Source organism: Ceratotherium simum, chromosome 1 (assembly GCF_057802395.1).
Source record: "Ceratotherium simum simum isolate JZ-2026a chromosome 1, ASM5780239v1, whole genome shotgun sequence".
Lineage (NCBI taxonomy): Eukaryota > Metazoa > Chordata > Mammalia > Perissodactyla > Rhinocerotidae > Ceratotherium > Ceratotherium simum.
This window is the reverse complement of record NC_141900.1, coordinates 67,341,045-67,363,796: the sequence shown is the minus strand read 5'-3', so window position 1 is coordinate 67,363,796 and position 22,752 is coordinate 67,341,045. Positions and strand designations below refer to the sequence as shown.

General features: G+C 37.6%; 1 protein-coding gene across 1 annotated transcript in view; it reads left to right on the top strand.

Annotated features, from left to right (window-relative positions):
• The window catches only part of AOAH (acyloxyacyl hydrolase), a 188,646-nt gene that overhangs the window by 114,885 nt on the left and 51,009 nt on the right, over positions 1-22,752 (top strand). Inside the window, exon 13 of the mRNA XM_004418824.3 lies at positions 18,731-18,813. Within this exon, the coding sequence (XP_004418881.1) occupies positions 18,731-18,813 (83 nt within the window). The remainder of the gene's footprint in view (positions 1-18,730; positions 18,814-22,752) is intronic.

Sequence of the window (22,752 nt, the reverse complement as noted above, 5' to 3'; positions counted from 1 at the left end):
CGGCCCCGTGGCTTAGCGGTTAAGTGCTCATGCTCCACTACTGGCGGCCCAGGTTCGGATCCCGGGCACGCACCGATACACCACTTCTCCGGCCATGCTGAGGCCGCGTCCCACATACAGCAACTAGAAGGATGTGCAACTATGACATACAACTATCTACTGGGGCTTTGGGGAAAAAAAAGGAGGAGGATTGGCAATAGATGTTAGCTCAGAGCTGGTCTTCCTCAGCAAAAAAAGAAGAGGATTAGCATGGATGTTAGCTCAGGGCTGATCTTCCTCACAAAAAAAAAAAAAAGACTAACTGATTTGTAAAGTAAGTCTAGTTTCAATAAATCTGACTCTATTATTTACAGAAGTACAGCAAGAATAACAATTGATCATATAGGCTCTTTTAAATCTGCTTTGCTGGAACTTTTTATAAGGAATCTCAGATTGAACTTCAAAGGCCTTGAGGCCATGAAAGCCAAGGACTTATCAGACAAAGCCTGTAACACCTATAGATTTGGGTGAATTCTTCTCTTCTTTTGAGGTTCCCCAAAATTTTCAGGTTCCTTACACCTGCCAGATAAGTGACCTTCCCTACTTACCTGGTAAGATTGTTGGGAACCCTGTAAACAAGGTACCAGGCCAATATTTCCAAGTGTATTTATTTCATAAAGTCCAATTTTTGTTCCTCAAATGCTATCTGGTCATATCTGAGTCTGTGCATGTTTCTCTCATATATGACATTCCAGTCAAAGCTTTGGTAATATAATCAATGTTTCCAATTGTGTCCTGTTATAAGGAGAACAGATTCTTATTGAACTGATGCAAATAACTATATTGCCATGAAAATAACAATACTCAATCACGAAGAGTTTTCAAATTCTGGAGGGATCAGATAGGGAGAAAAAGAAAAATGTTTCAATTATGTTTATAAAGGTATAATTTTACCAAATTGCTATAAGTCATAGTTAGCTTAAGAGAAAAGAGAAAAATATTTCCTTAAATCTAAAAAAGCAAAACATTTTTAAAAATCAGCAATATTTCAAACAAGTCATAAAAATTTATAATCATCTTCATCAGTTCATTCAGTTCTGTGTAATTGTTTCTTGATGTTAATCTTGTTAGCAGTTTCATGCAATCATCAGTTTCTCCATTAGAATTCTATAATTTCTTACCCAGTTCAGTTTTATAATCTGAAAGTTTCTTAGAAACCTTCATTCCACAGTAAATATCAGAGTCCTTTCCATGAATCTCTCTGAAGATGAAAACATTTGCAAAAGCTCAGAGTAAAACAATAACTGTCTGTAAACAATAAAAGACTTGAAAATGGCAATTGACAAAGAAATTTGGTTAATTTTGTGACATACAACACTTCAAGATAACTAAAATTATGACTGACGACCAGGACAGATCAGAATTTTAGGAATGTTATATAATTTTTTAAAACTTATATCAATAACATTTACCCACCTAATATCATAGGTCCCTATGAAACAATGCTTAGTTATCCATTTAACAATGGTAACAATTAAAAATTTTCGAGTGAATGCAGAAAATTAAATAGCTGTAAGAAAAACCTTAGCACCTATGATTAAAGACCTGATAAAAACAATATAGGAAACATAAAATCCCTACACTTCTGGTAGACCACTCAAAGAAAAACCCTTTCATAATCTCTTTATCAAGAGCAGACTAAAAGTTTAAGAAAATTATCCTTTAAGAGAGGGGAAAAAACAAATTCTAATTTTGCACCAGCTTACTTCTGATATTAAAACTTATTTACTTAATTAGATTTATTTTAATCTTAGCTAACTTGACTACATATAAAACTCTTTCCTCAGGATCCTCCTCCACAAACCTTCTGTAACTTTCTTTTTTTACATTTAGAATTTGTCCCTGCCTTCTTTTTTCCTCCTAGTACTGTAGGACAAATTTATCTTTATTAACCAAACAAACAAAAATATTTCCATTCTTTATAACTTATTTACTGAAAACATCTCACTTTCCTTAAATACAAACACATTTTCCTTAGTTTTAGTAGCTTTAATCACATATTAAAATTTTTAACCCTTAGAAACCTTAATTTCTAGTGAAAGCTAAGTAAGCAAGCAATTATGAACTTTCTTTTACATTAGCATTCTGTTGCTTGGAAAATTTATAGACACTTTTCATAATTTCTAGAAACATACTTCTTTACAGTAAAATCTTTAATAAAATAGAAGACGTATATTAATAGACCCAAACATATTTTATAGTTTGTCTGTAATAAGAAGCCAAAAGTAGATAAACCAGATTTAGTAATTAATGTCTAATATCCTATCTTATTTGGAAATGATCTAAATACTCAATGAATTTTTATCATTTAACTTAACCTAGCAAAACTTAAAAGTTTCAAGTTACCAAAGAGATTTTGGAAGTTAAGTACATGTCACAAACTATAATTATTGCTAAAAGTTTATCTGTTAACTCTTATCTCACTTACATTTAAATCATTTGCTCTCAACAATTATGTTTAAATTAGCCATGAAAACTTCATGAGACATTAGACAAAATTAGCTAGCATTTTAAGATACTTTTGCTGACAAATTTGACTGGGATAACATGAGCTTATTTAACTAGTAAACTCAGGCTGCATGTCTGCATCATATCCAATGCTGATAACTCTGAGGCCATGTCTATTGTAATCAAACCAACAAACTTAAACAAGCGTTTCACTTACCAAAGATTATTTCATATCCTGTTAACTTGAAAGACATGTAAGCATTTACTTTAAATCAATTAAACAGAGCTCTTCATTTTGGCTATACCATCAGGAGGTGAAATATCACACATATGTAACATCCATATAGACATACACAAAAACACAGGTAGACACAGACAGAGACCTTACATTTTTGTTATGAATCAGGTGCAATACAAAACTCACTAGTTTCTGAGAAACGTTTGCATTTCAAAGATGGTTCTCAGGTCCTAGAGAAGATAGGAACAGAAAATCTACATCATAAAGGCATAGAGACAGCAGTCAAGTTTTCTTCAAGATGGACTGTCTGGTGCATATTTGCCTTATCAGTTTTTAATGTCTTTCTATCAGGGAAATTTTTAACCTAAGTGGTAAATCAAAAGATTTTTATGTTCTAAAACTTGCAGGACAATGTATCACACCTTTAAAAGTCTACACAAAGCATTTAACAAAGGCCCTCTTTCTAAGTGTACAATTTAACCCTAGACCAATTTGCCTTGGGGGGTGGGGGGAAGCTTTTACTATCATTTTTATTAACACCTGATATTAGCCTCTAGTTTTTATCTCATATGGTGTGGGCTCAGGCAACCTCATTGACTTCCCTTTTGTAAGTTTAATTAACACTGTCTGAAGAGCAGATTTATATGCTGTCTTACAATCAGACATGGGAAACATTCCCTTTTGCAAGTGAGACACAATGTTTATCCCCACAATACAATCTATAATACAATCAAGCAAAAAGGGATATAGTCACTTCACATAAAGCCTGTAAATATATCAATTTTTCTACAAAATTTCATCTAAATTCCATCAACTCTTATACCTCTAATCATAGCTTTCATTAGGACTTTATCAATAGGTCCTGGTCTTATAATATTGGAGAAGTGAAGTATTCCCAGTCAGACGTTTTAAAACATACTCAGGCAAAGTTGATATAACCTCTTTACATAAAATTAGCTCAAACATTCCAACTTTTATACTTTTATCAATATTTATACCTTTACATTTTCTCAATTTAATTGTAACCTTAGTCAGGGTCTTAAGGCTAGCCATTATTTTTTTTATTTCCTTTTTTAATTTGGCCTTTTTATAAATACCAATAAAACAATTATGATGAGAGCTCTCACAAGTTTTTTTTCCCAATTTAGAAGTTTTTCCAATGTAAATGATCCATCGTCTGGCCACATTGATGAGTAGGATCTTAACAGTGACTCATACCAATAAGCTTAATCCTGGACGCAAGAGGTGTACCCAAAAGAGATCCAGAAAGTTCACTCCCAAAAATAGTCTAAGAAGGCATATGCCATAGCTTCACAACAAGCAATGAAGGCTGAGACAGCAAAGGCCCCTTATAAAAGTAATTGGGACCCCTTACAACAAACTCTCCTGAGAGCTGACACAGCCAGACAAAGAAAGCATCTCCCAGAACCCCAGTCTACTCAACTGGCCACCAAGATGCATGCCAGTATATGCATCCTCCACAGGGCAGAGACCAGAAAGGTCACACAGCCAAGGTCTCAAGACACAGAACAAGACAAAAGGAAAACTTCATTTAATATGCACATTAACAGCTTTAGCTAAGCCTTGGGTCTCTTGGAGCCAGAATAATACGTAGGAGGGATGTGCTGCAGGGTAGGGGATCATGTGTGCTTCACAGTGTGTGCTTTACAGAGTACCTAGTCATTTATCAGGCATTTTCTTGAAGTTGGCCTGGGGACCTGTGTCATCTACCCCATTCCATGACCAACTCATCCTTTCACAGGAGACTTCTTGAGGTGGCAAGTGCCCTAATGGCTCTTAACTGCTCGACCCGTGCCTGCCAAATTTGTGGCCTTTTTGGCTTCCAAGATGCCCTTAGCAACAGCATTCACCTCCTGCACACATTCCCAGACAACAGGCTTATAGAGATGCCTGTGTCTTATGACAAACAACAAAAAAGACAGAGACAAGGAAAAATAGTGACTATTTCTGGTAGGAAAAGGTTCAAGATCCAATGAGTACTCAACAAAATCCTAGAGTCACTGAGTCCAAGAAGCTAGCTTCACCAATATTTTCTCCTGTTAATCTTAATTTAGAAAAGGAAAAAAAACTCACCACTCTTGCTTCCATTGCACCCTGCAGGCAGAGATCTGGGAGACTGACGTGGTAAGAACTCTTACCTCTAGCTGGCTCTTGTTGGGGGTCCAGGATCTCTCAGCTGCAGTAGTCCAGGAGCGAGCATTATCCAGCCAGTGAAGTTTTATCCCAACCAAGTCACCAAACTGTAGGGAAGGAAGAAAATTCCTCTACCCACTTTAGGTCCTTCTGGCTGGGCTACGAATTAAATTGACATGAGAATAACAGGAGAAAATCAAAGAAAGCTTTTGTTAATGCAAAATAACCGATAACCATTCTATATATAAGAGAAATAAGGTGAGTTTACTTGAGCCAGAGTAAGGATTGTATCCCAGGAAGGCCTTAGAAAGTGCTCTGGAGAAGCATGGTTTTCAGTACAGTCTTATAGCTTTTTAGAACAAAGAACGTACATTAAACACACCCAGGATACATTTTCGTCAAAATTTGAAAGAGGTATTCAGTTGCAAATTAGCAGGTCAAAATGATCATAATGTCAGGAAAGGGACTAATCCAGGCGTTACCAATAGGGCTTTACCAATAGGGCATAGGAGGGGAAGTATGCATTCTTAAGAGAGTGCATTCTTTACTTTAATGGTTAAGCAGATGTACAATGTGTGTTTGATAGGCCATAAGTCAGGCTATTTAGTTCAAGCCGAATCAGTTTTGAACCTGAATAGTTACCCCATATACCTCAATATGTGAAAATCTCTTGTCATTTTATAACATGTATATACGGGAGACACTCGGGAAAACTGAGCAACTCACCAAAATGGCCAAGCTGCCGGTTTAAATATCATCTTCAGCTAAAGACAAAGGAGGATGTTGGAGGTAGCGGTTTGGGATTTCAAGGGAGAGGAAGGCAATTTACATGGAGATGGAAATGTAAATGGGCCAACTACAGACAATGTGACCTGAGAGACACGTTTTACATTACATTTCAGCTGTCTTATGGTATTAGCTCCTTCCTGGAACAGGCCCTTCCATTTTAAATTCTTCTACACAGTTGTGGGGGAGGTCAAAGTTTCTTTCAGAGTCTTTTGTTCTTAAAAATAATCAAGCCAAAGACACACATTTTGAGGTGGCAAATCTGATCCCCACAGTTGTCTTAAAGAAAAGCACTTGTATGAGTGACTTGAGAGCTGACATAGTGTTTCATGGAACATCATTTTTATTGAAAAAGACTGGGAAACAAACTATGGTCATTCAGACTCGGATATATGGCAAATATTTTATCTAAAATGAATGAAATGAGCTTGTTGCTTCAAGGAAAACAAAAGACAGCATTGGTTGCTAATCATAAAATTTGAGATTTCAAAGAAAAGTTTGAATTTTGGAAACTTTGTGTCTTCTACTATGAACTTGACAGCTTCATAATGCTCAAAGACTTTTCTAATGAGATATGTGATGCTGGCAACAAATATGACTTTTTAATATTGTACTATAAAATGTGTCAACATTTGGAATATCTGCATAACTCAGTGAACCAATATTTTCTAAATGACTTGTGTGTGATATATAAAATCATGTCTGGGTAAAATATCCATTCAAAGGACAAGACAGACCAATGCATTTTAATGTAACAAAGTGCAAAAAAGTCATTGATATAATTTCAGATTCCACATCGCAGCTAATCAATCTTTAAGAAACTACCACTTGTCAAGTTTTGGTGTAGAATCAAAGAAGGCTACCTGAAGTTATCTAAAAAGGATATTAAAGTGCTACTCCCTTTTCCAACTACATGCATGTTTAAGACCAGATTTTCTTCGTATACTTCCACCAAAACAACATATCTCAAGAGACTGAATGTAGAAGCAGATATGAGAACCCATCTGTCTTCTATTATGCCAGACATTAAAGAGATTTAATGCCAATCTTCTCACTAATTGGGGTGTTGGAAAATATATATATTTTTCGGGAAAAAATGTTATGTTAACGTGTAATGGGTTTATTATTATTATCTTGAATTAATAATTAAATAGTCTCTCAAATTTCTAATTTTTCATTTCTAATATATAAATATTGACAGCTATAACTCACGTAAACAGAGGCTCTCTGAGTTCCTCAGTAATTTTAAGAGTGTAAAGCAGTCCTGAGAGCAAAATTTAAGAACTTCTGGTTCAGAGAGTGAGTGTGAAAAAGAAATATGGCTGAGGACAGAGGCTGGGGGATGCCAACATTTAGAGGTTTGGGAAGAGAAGACTGAGAAGGACTAGCCCTCAAAGTTGGAAGAAAACTGGAAGGACTTAGTGTCCTGGAGGCCAAGTGAAGAAAATGTTTCCAAAGGAGAAGTGACCATCAGCCAAACACTGCTAGAGGCAGAGAAGATAAGAACTGAGAAAGACCAGTGGGTGTGCAACACGGTGACTATGGGGACACTGACTGGAAACATTCAGTGGGGCAGAGATGGAAGTCTGGTTGGAAACAACAGGTTCAGGAGGTGATGAAGTAAATGCAGGTGAGCATACACAACTCTTTTAACAAGTTTTACTCTTAAAGGGAGCAGCGAAACGGGGTTGATAGCAGGTGAGAAACAAAGATCAGAGAGACATTTTTAGACAAGAAATTCTACAGCATGCTTGGAAGATGCAGAAGAGAGAGAAAGGTGGATGAAGGGAGGAACAAGGTCTTAGAGAAGGCAAGAAGGGATAGAATGTAGGCATGTGGAAGCAGTGCCCCTGGGCAGGAAGGACCATCTGTAGATGCTGTGGTTCTGAGCCAAAGGACTCTTCCTACCATGTACTGACAAGTCCCACCTGTGATGACTTCCCCTTGACCCTACTAATTTTTAAATTTTCATTTTCTAAATTATTTACTCAAATCATGAGTGTATTTTCATTTTACAAAAAATACTGAGGTATGTAAAGTAAAAAGCCAAAGCCCTCCCCCAATTTCATTCCCTTTCCCAGAAGAAAGCACTGTTATCAATTTAGTATGATTTTGTCCAGACCCTTTCTGTGTGATTACAGGTGTATATTTGTACATAAAAAATTAAATACTTTGTTGGGATTTTCCCATAAGTTACATCATATTCTGCATAATATACTATAAATTAGTGCTTTTCCCTAACGATACTTCTTGAAGCACTTTCCATTCTTGTACAATTCTGCATAGTATTTCATAGTATGGTTGTTTTATTCTCCTATTGATGGACAGGCAACTTAATTCCAAATCCTCATTATTCCCAATAATGCTGCAATGAAAATTCTATAGTTCTCTCTATGAATACATGTGAAGATTTCCTTAGCAAAAATTGCTGGGTCAGAATGTATACATTTTTTTTGTTGTTTGTTTGTTTTCGTTTTTTTTATTGCAGTAACATTGGTTTATAACATTGTATAAACTTCGAGTGTACATCACCATACGTCCACTTCCGCATGTTCACCACCCAAATACCAATTACAATCCATCACCACACACATGTACCCAATCATCCCTTTCGCCCTCCTCCCTCCCTCCTTCCCTTCCGGTAACCACCAATCCAATCTCTGTCTCTATGTGTGTTTTTTTGTTGTTTTTATCTTCATACATTTTTAATTTTTTATAATCTCTCTGAAAGGGATATACCAATTTATATTCCCACAAATAGTGTATGAGAATACTTGTTTCCCCATACCCTTGCCAATACTGGATATTGTCTATCTTCTTAATTTTTTTCCAATTTAACAAAAATATTGTATTGTTCTAATATGCAACCTCATGATTACTAGTGAGTTTGAGCATCTTTTCACAGGCATTTGCCCTCATATTTGTTTTATCTAGTTACCCCCCAATTCATGCTTCCAACACCCATCACTCAGGGGTCAGTTCCTTTAGACAGCCTCTTCATAGTAACCCCCATCTGATTGGATGATTCTCTCTTGGGCTCCTATTTTGTTCCTTCAATACCAATGTCACCTCATTTATCATAACTGTTTACTCATTGTCTCTCTACTCCACCCGCCCCACACCAGACTCCGAACAGCTCAGGTGCAAAAATCAGGCTTAACTTCGCTCTGTAGCCTGAGCCCCTGGCACATTATGTGGCACCATAGTAAGTACTCAATAAAAGAATTACTGAAGAAGTTCATGATGATATCACTTTACATTTGTGGAGTGCTTTATAATCTGCAAACCTCCTTCCCTTGCATTTTCTCAGATTGCCTAAATGAAATCAGATTTGCAGGAATTAACGTTTCAAGGAAAACGCTAGTGACAAGGGAGGAGATGTATAAACAGAACGAATTGAATCACCAGCTGCATGATGTGATGCATATAAAAATAAATCAGTGTAACTTAAGCCCTTGGACTTCTAGGTGTGCCCTATAATTAATGTTCTACAAGAAATTAGCAAAATTCGTTAAAATAACTGCACAGTCAACAAATTGGAGAAAATAAATTTAAAGTAAAATTATAAATTCAGTAGCCAAGTAAAAAGAATAAAACACAGGAGAGATCTGCTAACAAGTGAATTTGGCCAGTAATAGATAAATCAAGACTTGATGTGAATTTTTGTCCAAAATTATATAACTTTGCAATCTAGACTGGTCAAAGCAAATGAACAACCTCCAAATTTCTCTAGTAGAATTCTTGTAACCAACCTAACCTGAGATTTTAGGCCATCTCAGTGCTCAAATACAGATCACATAGATTATTCATCAATATTCCTCAAATACTGTTCTGTAAAACACTAGTTCCACAAAATGTTAAAGGGCTATTACACACATTTTTTAAAAATATTCCTAGGTCAAATAATTTTTGGAAATGCTGGTTTAAATAAAGGGAAATAAGTTTGCTCAGTATAAGTCTTATCAGAGCTTTTAATAAGCCAAAAGCTTTGTATATCTCCAAGATATAGTGTGAAACATTTCCTGAACTTATTTGACCATGGAACTATGTAGAATCTGTGTGTGTGTGTTTTATGAGACACATACATCTCAAGAAGCTAATATTTCACAGACCATCCTTTGAGAAATGCGGTTTAGATTATTAAAATAATCTTCTATGTCACAACTCATTTTTTCATATTTATAAGCATCCACAGCCTTAAATCTCTCAGTTTTATCACAGTTTCATGTTTACCCTGATACAGTGGCCTAGAATCAAATCTGAGGCTGAGAAAAGCCAGGGTGGTGAGAGTTATAACTGCTCCAAGCTCAGAGAAGAGCAGAGGAATGAGTCTTAGTGGGACGTTAACTTAACAGGCAAGGAGCCTTGTCTGAGTACAGCAGCTCATGAATTATTGAACACAATGCCTATGAAGTCTATTTCCTTGAACTATTTTGCTGCTCCAAATTCAAAACCTATCATGCTGTCTTGCTAATCTTTTCATGTCTGAACTCCTAGGACCTCCTCTACAGTCATCCTCACCCCTGCATAATTAGCCCATGGCCAGTCTCTCTGAATACATAACGAGTCATTTTCTGCATGTTTATCTCTCTCTGAGGCTGAAATCCTCGTTGTTCTGTGATGCAGTGAATTAGGGATTACACAGGGCTCTGGGATGTGGCTAGTTTCAAAGACCTAGAAGGAATTTTAAAAATTCTTTAATCCATCTCCCTGGCCCCAAGCTGGCCTGGCCTCCATCTACATCAGCAAGAAACCTATCCACCATTTTCTTAAAATGTCCTACCTGTAGAAGTCCCTGGATAAATCCTGTTTAGTCTCTAGATTATCCAATCTTATACTAATCCACTCCCCTGGCCCAACCCTTCACGTCAAATGTTACCGTTCATCTCTCACTGACTCCTCTGCTATCCTTCTGAGCCCCAGTCTTTTTTGTGACTTATTCCCTAAGATTCAACTTCACTGGGCCTCGGAATTTATACCCTAATTAGCTGTCCCTGGAAAGAGTCTGAAATAGCCTCAGAAACTTCACCAGGACCTGATACATCACCGTTGCTTGAATACAATCATACTTGGTTTATCCCAAAAACCTGACATGCTAAGCCTTTGGGGAAATGTTTGTTGTCTCTCGCCAAGTAGATTCTGCTTTGAGTCAACATAGGAGGTGATAATTTTGTCAGTTTCAAATCAACCCCTTTAATTTTTCTGCATTTTTCTTGAGGCTCATTCTTGATTTGACTCTTTGTTTTGTTTTGTTTTCAGTCATAGTGAAATGGATTGGGGGTGAGAGGTCATTAGAAGGCTCAGAGAAAGTGGTTTTTTTGATGTTACCTGAGCCCATGTTGGGGAAAGCAACTAGTAGGTATTCTGTCTGAGATTTACCTATTTTGAATTTTGGTGTTACAACTCAAAATCTGGCCAGTGTGTCCTCACGTGAAATGGCTGTACTTTCTGGACTCTGCAGTATATGGAGCTGATAAAATTGGGCATTTAATACGATGTACTTCCACACCGGCTCCCAATGTTGAGGACACCAGTACTTAGGTATTGGGAAAGGTGTGCGGAAGAGAACTTTCTAGTACTCCTCCTCTGCACCCCTCAAATTACAGGACTGAAGCAATCACCTCTTCTACTAGCCCACTGGACTGGTTTCGATGCACAACAGAGGAAAAAGGGAGAAACAAAGATCACACTGAGAAAGTTTGAGCCCAAGTAAAGATGGGGGGGAGGGGCAAGAGAAGGGGAATTCAAAACCAGAATAGTCATCACAGTTCACCTTACTATGCACAGTATTCTCAGTTTATCCTATTAATTCAAATTCAACCAATCTTGTACATAGATAAATTTCTATTAAGCAATCTTCTCAACTTGTAGACACCTCAAATATTGTATTACAGGCTTCTCAAAACACTATATTGATTCCTCTATCTTCTCAGGATTCCTGAGCACTCCATGAGAAGTTCAATTCCTAGAATTTATAAGACAGATTATGTTTTTTGGGGTGGGGATGAAAGAAAATAGTATCTTTGATTATGTGAAATACTTTCTAGTGCTGAGTACAAAACCTTACCCCAAAATTCCACATGCTATTTCTGGTCAGAAATATTAATGAAACTATTTGCCTATTGGTAAAGATTTCTGTATTCCTTTAATGCAAGGTGCAACTAACTGTATCTATAATATTAATATATACACTATTTACTCTCCATGAGCAAGCCATGAGCAAAACAATATTTCAGTACATAAATTCCATTTTTAGAATTATCAAAAATACATTTATGGCTAAATATTGGCAAAAATTACTTTCCCAAAGGAAAATAACCCCTCTTTACTAACCGTGAAATTATTTTAGTATTGAACTCAGATCTAATGTCCATTTCCCATCTGCTTTTTCAAAATATAATAAAATAGTCAAGGCAGAGGGCATAAATGATGCAGTGTATAAAGTATTCATTTCAGGCTTCTGGGTAAGCTAGCAGATTGAGTGAAGCATTTACTTCTCTCCCTTGAGAAACCTCACTAAAATGACAGTAAATGAATTTGTCTACAAGTGCAAAGAGAACAGGAAGAGCCAACAGCCAGAACATTTTGGAAGCCAGAAAGCAGAAGGATAAGTGGTAACAGGCTTAGTTGACTCAGGAAAGCTGCATCCTAAGCTCATAGGAGGGAATGCCAAGAAGCAACCCAGTCTACACTGCAGAACCTCCAAAAGACTTGGGAATTGGCTACATATGGTAGTTCTAGAAATGGAGGTGAGGCTAAAACAGAAGTTTTGGTTGAAAGATTGCTGAAGAAGCAGTTAGATCCTCAGATCTCTTCCCAGCTCTACACAGGTGGGCAGCTGCCCCTCCATTACTGTGGTATAAGACTAGAGGTTTATTCTCTGGAGATGCTAAAATCAAGGGCTTCTGGATTGGGAGACACCAGGCATAAGTGAGGAGAGGAGCACCTTACTAAAATACATACATGCTGAATGCTGAGGATCACCTACCCCCAGCCCCAGAATGCTGGCAACCCGGCTGGAGACTAAAAGATCCTTCCCTGGGGAATCTGCACATCCCAAGAGGAAAGCCCCAAAGACACTAAGAGCAGGAGTTCCCTGAGAAAGGCCCGCCAGCCCACCCTACAGTGAGGACCATAGTCAGCAAGGCACAACCAGGGGCCCACTTTCTAATCAGCTTTTTTTTTTTGAGTTTTCAACCAGTTTCCACTTTTAAATATAAGCCAACAACCCAAGATCATCAGACGTCTGAGGGAAGCCTTGAATGTGAAAGACAACACAAAAACAAAGAGAAAAACAACTTTGAGAAAACAGAGACTATGCTCTAAGGAGAAAAAAATTTTCTAATTAATATCTTACTTATAAAAATAACTAAAATTAATATCTTCAAAAAGTTAAGAGAAGATATTACATTCATGAAATAAAAACATCATGCTAAAATTAAAGAAATATTCAGAGAACAAAAAGGAGCACTTGGAAATTGTACTAGTGACATAAGATGATTTTCATAGAAGGGTTGAAAGATAATGTTGAGGATATCATCCAGAAAACAGCACAAAAGACAAAGAAATGGAAAATAGAACAGAAAAACTAGGAAATTTAGAAGACCAGTCCAGATAACCCAAATCCAAATCACAGGAGTTACAAGAAAAAAAAAAAGGAACAAATCATCAGTGAAATAATTCGAGGACATCTCTCAAAACTGAGTGACATGAATTTCTAGGTTGAAAGGGTCCATCAAATGTCTAACACCATGAATAAAAATAGAACCACTCCAAGCCTGTCATCAGGACATTTCAGAACGCTTGGAACAGATGCTACTATAGGCTTTCAAGGGATGGAGACACAAAACAGCTTCAGACAACCACACTGGGAGGCAGGAGCCAATGGATCAATTCCTTTGAACTTCTGGGGGAAGATGACTTTAACCTAAAATTCTATAACCATCTATTCTGGTTATCTATAGTTGTATAACAAAGTACTCCAAACTTTAGTGGCTTAAAACAACAACGATTTTTATTACATCTCACAATTTGAGGGGTCAGGAATTCAGGCAGAGCTTCGCTGGCCAATTTTTCTTTTCCACATGACATTGACCACGGTTGCTCGATGGTATTCACATAGTGGCTGGGCTGAAGGTTACAAGATAGCTTCACTCACATAACTGGTGCCTGGGAAGGGGCGACTAGAAGGCTGGGTTTAGCTGGGTCCCTCTTCTTTTCTGGGTAGAGCCTTTTTTTTTTTTTAATAGACTTTAATTTTTGAGCAGTTTTAGGTTACAGAAAAACTGAGCAGAAATTACAGAGAGTTCCCGTATATTCCCTCATCTCCTCCTCAATTTCCCTTATTATTATCATCTTACATTACTATGGTACATTTGTTATAAATGAAGAGCCAATATTGCTACATTATTCTTAACTGAAGTCCATAGTATACATGAGGGTTCACTCTCTGTGTTGTACGTTCTATGGATTTTGACAAATGCGTAATGACATGTATCTACTGTTACAGTATCATACAGATTAGTTTCACTGCCCTAAAAATCATCTGTGCTCCACCTATTAATCCCCCCTCGCCCACCTCCTCAAATTCCTGGAAACCACTGATCTTTTTACTGTCTTCATGGTTTTGATTTTTCCAGAATGCCATATAGTTGGAATCATACAGTATGTAGCCTTTTCAGATTGGATTTTTTTTAACTTAGAATTATGTATTTAGGTTCTTCTATGTCTTTTCATGGATTCATAGTTAATTTCCTCTTATTGCTGAATAATAGCCCATTGTATGGATGTACCACAGTTTGGTTATCCATTCACCTATTGAAGGACATTTTGGTTGCTTCTACTGCAGGGCCTTTTTACGTAGTGTCTCCAGCAAGGTATTCATACTTCTTGCATAATGGATCAGGGCTCCAAGAGACCAAAGTGGCCAGGTATCTTAAAAGCAAGGCCAGAACTGGCATAGTGTCACTTCCACCATATCCTATGGGTCAAACAAGTCACAGGACAGCTGAGATTTTATAGTAGAGTGTCTCAGGGAAATGCAAATCAAAACTACAATGAGATATCACCTCACTCCCCCCAGAATGGCTATAATTAACAAGACAGGAAACAACATGTGTTGGAGAGGATGTGGAACGAAGAGAACTCTCATACATTGCTGTAGGGAGTGCAAACTGGTGCAGCCGCTATGGAAAACAGTATGGAGATTCCTCAAAAAATTAAGGATAGAACTACCATATGATCCAGCTATTCCACTGCTGGGTATTTATCTAAAGAACATGAAAACATGAATGTGTAAAGATACATGCACCCCTATGTTCATTGCAGCATGATTCACAATAGCCAGGACTTGGAAGCAACCTAGGTGCCCATCAAAGGACAAATGGATAAAGAAGGTGTGGTATATATACACAGTGGAATACTACTCAGCCATAAGAAACAATGAAATCCGGCCATTTGTGACAACATGGATGGAACTTGAGGGTATTATGCTAAGCGAAATAAGTCAGAGGGAGAAAGTCAAATACTGTATGATCTCACTCGTAAGTAGAGGATAAAAACAACAACAAACAATGACATAGAGACAGAGATTGGATTGGTGGTTACCAGAGGGGTAGGGGGAGGGAGGATGTTGAAAGGGATTATTAGGCACATGTGTGTGGTGATGGATTGTAATTAGTCTTTGGGTGGTGAACATGATATAATCTATACAGAAATTGAAATACAACGATGTACACCTGAAATTTATATAATGTTATAAACCAATGTTACCACAATAAAAAAAAAAGGGTAGCAGTGTCAAAGATAATGAGGCCATCTTTAACCTACCACATCAGTCAATGAGAGGCAAACTCTGATGATCCTAGAGGCTCATTTCCTCCTTCCTATTGGTAGCTTACCAAGAAGCTTATTCATCATGTTTGGGACTCTTCCTTTTTAACAAAATGATTGCTTATACCAGAAATCTCTTATTATTATTATTATTATTATTATTATTATTATTATTATTACATAATGACTTATAAACACCAAAACCTACTTTCCCTAAAAATATGTAGGATGTCCTGGATGTGTCTAGTCTAGCTATGTCCTGTCTAAGACATCTTTCTTTGAGATAATGAGAGTTCAGAGACCAAGTGAACACTGCTATTCCTTTCCTTGAAGTTTTTCCATAACAAGTCCTATTCCCTGTCTATGTTTATACTTATAGTGCAAGCTGTGTTTCTGGGCCCATCTTACACCTCAGCAGCAATACCTTACCACCTTACACCTCACCAAGTCAAAAAATAAAAACATTTTCATATATACAAATGCTAAAAAAATAACGTTACTTCCCACACATCCTTGAAAAGTTATTTAAAAGTATTCTCCACAAAAAAACAAGAAAAATGTGGTCTTCCACGACATAGGAGCTCTAACAAGCCAGAAAGAGATAAAGAGAATCCTCAGGATGATGAAGAAGGGAGCTTGCAGGATATCTGCTGTGCACCAGGGTGAGGACAACAAGTCCAGATTAAACAAGTCAAGAAGTTCCAGGAGAGACTACCACAAGAAGATGAGATCAATAAACTATCTGATATATCAGAGCATATTGAAAGGAGATCAAACAACTGTAAAAGATTTGAGAGTGAATTGATGATAAATACTTAGTTAATTAAGCAAAGAAACCAAAGGCAGCTATTAATTCCAGGGAAATAAAAGAGTCGTGAAGGGAAGAAAAAGAAATCATAGATCAATTGTGAATAGCTAAATCACTGTTGTCACTTGTAAATAGCTATTCAATTGTGAATAGCTCCTGATAGTCGGAAGTGGATAGATAATGCCAAAGACTAAAAATCAAGACATGGCCTTAAAAGTATGTTATTTAGAGATAAGGAAGAAAATACCAAAAGACTCAGTCAATTAAGAGATAAGGAAGAAAATACCAAAAGACTTAATCAATTAAGGCAAATGAAATTATTTGCCTCTGGGAACAGAGAAGGGGGGACACATAGTGTGGGGTTGCTGTTTATCACTACAAGCCTTATAGACATAAATAGCTAAACTATTTGGTTCTATAAGGCTCACCACCTCAAGTCTTTGTTCACATTCACCTTTTTAATGGGGCTCGTTCTGACCACTCTAATCCTAGTTCCTCTGCCTCCCTTTTTTTCATAGCACTTACCACCTTCTAGTATTCTCTATAATTTGCTTATTCATGATGTGTAGTGTCTTTTCCTGCTGGAATGTCAACAGCACAGGGGCAGGGGTCTTTGTCTTTTTCATTTACCAATATGACCCAGGTGCCTATAACAGTGCCTGGAATGTATTAAGGTTCAATAAACATCACCCAAGTAAAAAGAATTTGATTTTTTAAACTATGTGCATGGGTAGCTTTGATTTTAAAAAGTAAAACTAATCATTCACCTCAAAACTCTACCACAGGGGCCAGCCCGGTGGCATAGCAGTTACATTCACATGCTCTGCTTTGGTGGCCCAGGGTTCACTGGTTCAGATCCTGGATGTGGACCTATGCACCACCCATCATGCTGAGGCGGCATCCCACATAGAGCAACTAGAAGGATGTACAACTATGACATACAACTACCTACTTGGGCTTTGGGGAGAAAAAGGGAAAAAAGGAGAAAGATTGGCAACAGATGTTAGCTCAGGGCCAATCTTCCTCAAAAAAAACAGTAACTAAAAAAAGACAAAACTCTACCACAAAGCAAAAATCCCATACTTAAACTATTGCTCAGACATCTTGGTCTTTTATTAAGAAATGTTATCATTAGTTTTCTCAGACTTCAAAAAGAATATTACTGTCAGCGCATTCCAACTGCCCAAACCTGATACACGTTTACCTTTCTGAAGCACTCGGACAGTTGGCAAGCGTTGTAATACAATGAGTGAGATTTACATAGCACTTAAAAATAAATGGTGATTTATGTAAGGCTGTGAGATATGAAGTCATTATGATGAATAAAAGACACAATACATTTGAGGAGCAATTGAATACTTCTGAGTTTAATTATTATTCATTAGTTTATACCTGGTCTTGTTTCAAAAAGCATTTCAGGAAGCCTATAAAAGTATAGAGAATATAACATTAAATTATATTTAAATTAAATTAAATCTTGGCAAAAGAAGATAGAAAATCAAAGATACGACAAAGAGTAGCCAAGAAAGTGATTTAAAATATGTGCAATTATAGCCTGATACTGGTCACAAATTTGTCTCTAAACTTTGAGTCCATTAGTATTAGATTCAGCTACAAGTAACAGAGAGACTCAACATATGGGTGGTTTGAATAAGACAATGCATGAGTTTATTTCTCTCACACATAAAAATTCAGAGATGTGCAGTCCAGGTCTGGTATGAGAGCTCAATTCCGCTGGTCCTAGGGATCCAGGGTCCTTCCAGCTCACCCCAGTTCCCAACGTAGAACTTATCCCTACAGTCCAAGATGGCAGCATTCCTATTGTAGGCAGCAGAATGGAGAAAGAGAGCAAAGAAAGAGCAAGAGTCACCTGCCAATTGTTTCCTAGGAAACGTTCCCAGAAATTGCCGCTGAGTACTTTCACTTCCATCACATTGTCCAGAACTTAATGAAGTGGCCACTCTTAGCTGCAAGGGAAAGCAGTCATCATTCTGGGCTAGACATATGTCTTATAAAACTTCTTTTAAAATGAACAAAAGGAGAAATGGATCTGAAGAACAAGAGTGTCTGCCACGGCTTCATAGCAGCCGAAAGAGGAAAGGGAACATGGTCAGGTTCAAAATAACAGAGTTGACAAAGACGACCAAGTGCTCAAGAGACTTACTCTTGGTAAAAAGATTAGAAAGGGTTGACTCTAGAGGTCTTCATAAAAAAGAAAAAATTTGATCTTACCAGGTCAATGCAACCCGTTTTGTAGGACAACTCTTAATAATGCCTCGACAGTTTAGAGAAAATGTGTCTACAGAGATTTGATTTTCTGAGTTCGTTTTCACGACATTTTTAAAAATCATAATAAAAATGTGTTTCTTTGAACTTCATCGTGTGAATGTCCTGACATTAAATACACACATGTATATTTGTTTCAGAGTTAAAGAAAACTCGATTTACCTTCGTTTACGGAAAAGAAACCACTGCAATCACAGGGACTACCAGAATATTTCAAGAAATGGTATGTAGCTTTCCACGGAAGTCTTTACCAATGTGCCTTTAATGATTGGTTTTATTTCATAAGCACCACAAAAGCTGAGAATTAGGTAACAAGGACCACAGAAGAAAATGAGCACTCTCCCTTTACAACACAATTACCCTTTCCAAGAGAGCAGCCCTGGGCTTAGAGCCTCTTACCTACAGCAAAAGAGAACAAGTACAAGATGCAGTCAAGGCATAGTCCCAGGGGGCAGGTCAGTTATCCAACAGCAAAGTTCTAGAAAGGCCAAGGTACAGGGCGTTCAAGGCTCAGGAGGCAAGATCTAAGTGAGCATCAGCAGAACAAGGGCTGAGCAAAACTGAAGTCACTCATTGCAAAGGCTCTGCTCTCCCCTATAGTGCAAAGTCTCCCACCCTTCTACTGGAGTTGGAGTTTTAAGAAAAATAGCTAAGAGTTTGTGGCTGAAATCCCAAAGCCATTAACAAAAGGAAAGATTTCAGTGTTGTTGTGACTTCCAGGTCTCCATCAGCTTCCCATGTTTCCCAAGACATCTGTGTCTTCTGGACTTACTTCTTACTGTGTGGTTCTCATCTCCCACCTGGGACCCGGATTCAGTCCATTGCCACAAGATTTCAGTGAAACTTCTGATTGATAAACCATGGCCTGGCTAGTGCCTAATGAACCGCCGAGTAATGCTTTGTGACACCATAATGCAGAGACGGTGATCAGTGTGTGTGTTGCCACTCCATCTTCCTAAGTCTGGGGAAGATATTACTGATCAACCTTGGCACTCTTGTCTACTACATTCAGATTCCACCTCAGCAATTCTTATGACACAGCGCACCTGACAATCATCATCAACAGATTGACTTGACACATAAAGTTAAACCTATTTGCCATCCCTGTGCCGTCTCTAATTAACGAGTGTTAAGGAATTTTCCAGGCAGTACAAGTTTTAACTATATATATGACCTACAAATACTGTATTTCTTATAATATATATTCTGCACCGAATAAATCTTCTATTCTAAGAACAACATAGTTTTTTTACTAATAAAATAATAGCTAATATTTATCGATCTCTTACCAACTGCTAAGAACACTTTATGTATAATATTTCAGCTAATCTTTTCAACAAACTGTAAGGCAAGTATTATTATATTTCTTCAGCTCTAAGATACCACTGATTGTAATAGCTCTGGGGAAGGTTTAGGGAGAAAAAAGCAAGGAAAAATTACAATGTACGCATTGATTGCAGCACTCAACCCAATATCAAATGTATTAAAATCTACTTCTCAGAACAGAGGCATAGAGAGACAAAGAACCTTGTCCCAGATCACAGAAATAGTAAGTTGTGAAGCTGGAATTTGTACCCAGCTTGTCTCACTCCACTCAGACACCAACAAAGATAATATAGTCACTGGTCTATGATCAAGATGATCTACAGAAAGAGATTGGCCTCACCTCTGTATACAAACACAGCCAACAGTTTATCAGAAAATTATTATTGAAACTGGCTGTGAATCATCATAGACACAAAGTGAATATTGGCCCCGTTTTGCACTTTCTCTTTTCCTTCAGTGAGATATTCGAACAGCCCTACTGCTATCAAAAGCTCTCTGTCAGCGTAGACTGTAAAAAACAAAGAACAAAACATCAGTGTAGAATATTCTGCAGCTCTAGAAAATGATGGTTAAAAGTCCATATATTTTTATTTAAAAGACAAAACCCTGCCAAAAGAAAAATCAGGATATAAAATTGGATAGTAGAGTTTAATCTACTATATTTTTTAAAATAAAAGAAAAAACTAGCTGTACATAAGAAGATTGGCAAAAAAACACACCAAAATCATTATGTTTGATAAATTATGGATGATTGCCTTTTTCTTTTTTTTAACTTTTCTGTTTCCCAAAGATTTAACTTTTATTTAGAAATAACCTTTAGAAAAAACTTTAGAAAGAAACTGAGTCTAGGAACAGTAAAGACTTGCCCAAGATCCCAGAGCCCAGGGTACCTGTTAGGGCAGGGAAAAAGCAATAGGATTCTGCCAGGAAGGCTGGCTGTAAGCTGCTCTCTGCGTGTGCCTACAACACCAGCATTTCTCTCTCACACAAGACCCAGACATCACTTTCTACCCATGATGAAAGCAGCTATCTTTTGTAAAATCAAAAAGACCAAAGTAAGACACTCCAAAAAGTACTCAGTACAATTTATAGCAGACGTTTCTCCTTTTGTGGTATGCTGTCTTGACAGCATTCCTTTAAAATTAAGATTATGGAGATAAAAAGAGAGAAAGGAGACGGGAGGAGATCCTAATGAACAAACATGAATGTCAAAATTTGATGGAAAATTGTGGCTGCTGTCAGACTTTTGTCTAATGAATAGATGTGGAGGTGAGGGGGTGGGGGGCGTTGGGGGGATTCTTTCTTTCCTTTTCTTTAAATTTGCAACTCTTAGAAACACATAGAGTATATATTTTGTCTAGTAGAACTTCTTTGAAGATGTTTCTTGACTATTTTTCTAAGGATGTAATTCTAAAAGGATTTTTTTTTTCGTTTCTCATAGTTACTCATTACTCAATGTTCTGTTTTTATTCTCCGGCCCCTCTTCCTAGTTTCTCTTGCTTTTCCTCACTATGGATTTTCCTTTGATATGCAGCATGTAACCTGACTACCCGCGCCAAGTTATTTCAATTACTCCCCAAGGTTTTTATTAGATATAGGAAAAGTCAGCTTTCTACATCCTGCATTTTTATGGCTACACTTATTTTTCAGAACCAGCAAGAGAGAAAGAGGAGAAAGGGAAGAAGGAGTTGAATGGAATATTAAAGCGTTTTTTAAAAATTGTAGGGTAAGAATTAAAGAAACAGCTCCTATTTTCATCTTGATGTTTACGGACAAGATCTCAAAAATTTCTATAGATACCTCTACCACAAACCATTGCCAGTGATTATAAAGCATTTTAAACTGTAAAATACCTAAGTCATCTTTAATTTGGGTACTAAATTAAATTGGGTACTCTCTGGCATGGGTGTGAGGCAAAGCAAGTCTCCTTACAATTAGCAAAGAAGGTGGTTTGCGGTGGCTCTTATAGCTTCCAACATGTCAATCAGCCCAGGTGACAGGGGGCCAGTGCCTGAAGGAGGAAGGGTCAAAACACCGCAGGGCTCAGTGGCTCCTCACAGAACATCACCTTTCTTCTCAGAGATGCAAAGTGAGGCCAGAGAGCAGCGATATTCCCCTCCTTGGTGCTTTGTACAATCTTCTCCTTTCCTTGCACTATACAATAACAGACTGGTTTTGAATTCAGGCCCTGGAATTGGTGTGTGACTTAGACAAATCATTTAATTTCTCTGGCCTGTTTCTGCATCTATAAAATGGGGATCATGGTTTGATTAGCACAGTTGCCAAAGGCAGCCCTCAGACCTCATTCTGGGTTGCCAAGATAATGAGCCAGCTCCAGTGGGCCATCTTTGCCCCACCCTCCTGGGGCAGAGGCTACACCCAAACTCAGTGGGATGATGGGATTCAGAGGATAAACCCAGCCTTGTAAGTTTGCCCTTTCTCCAATAAGGCCAATTCCTTAAAACACATCACATGACATTGTGGAATTCATCATGAAGCCCAGATGGGCCCCACTTTGCCCAGTGGCAATAATAACAGTCCATAACTGAACTTCATCGGGCTGCTGTAAGGTAAATGGGAAAAATGCAGTGCTTCCTAAATGTCCACCATCATTGCTAACTCCACCTACCACCTGTCCTGTTATTTACTCAGCATTTTAAAAAATCAGTCACTTTTTCAATGGAAATTATTTTTCTAAAGAACCAAGCAGATTCAAAAGAACAAAAATAAATTTAAAAGACCCATGCCCATGATGGGAAGGCCTGTGGCTCTCAGAGTTTGAGGGCAGAAAGAGAGGCATCCAGTGTTGGGTCTCCAGGCCCCTGGGGACAGGAGC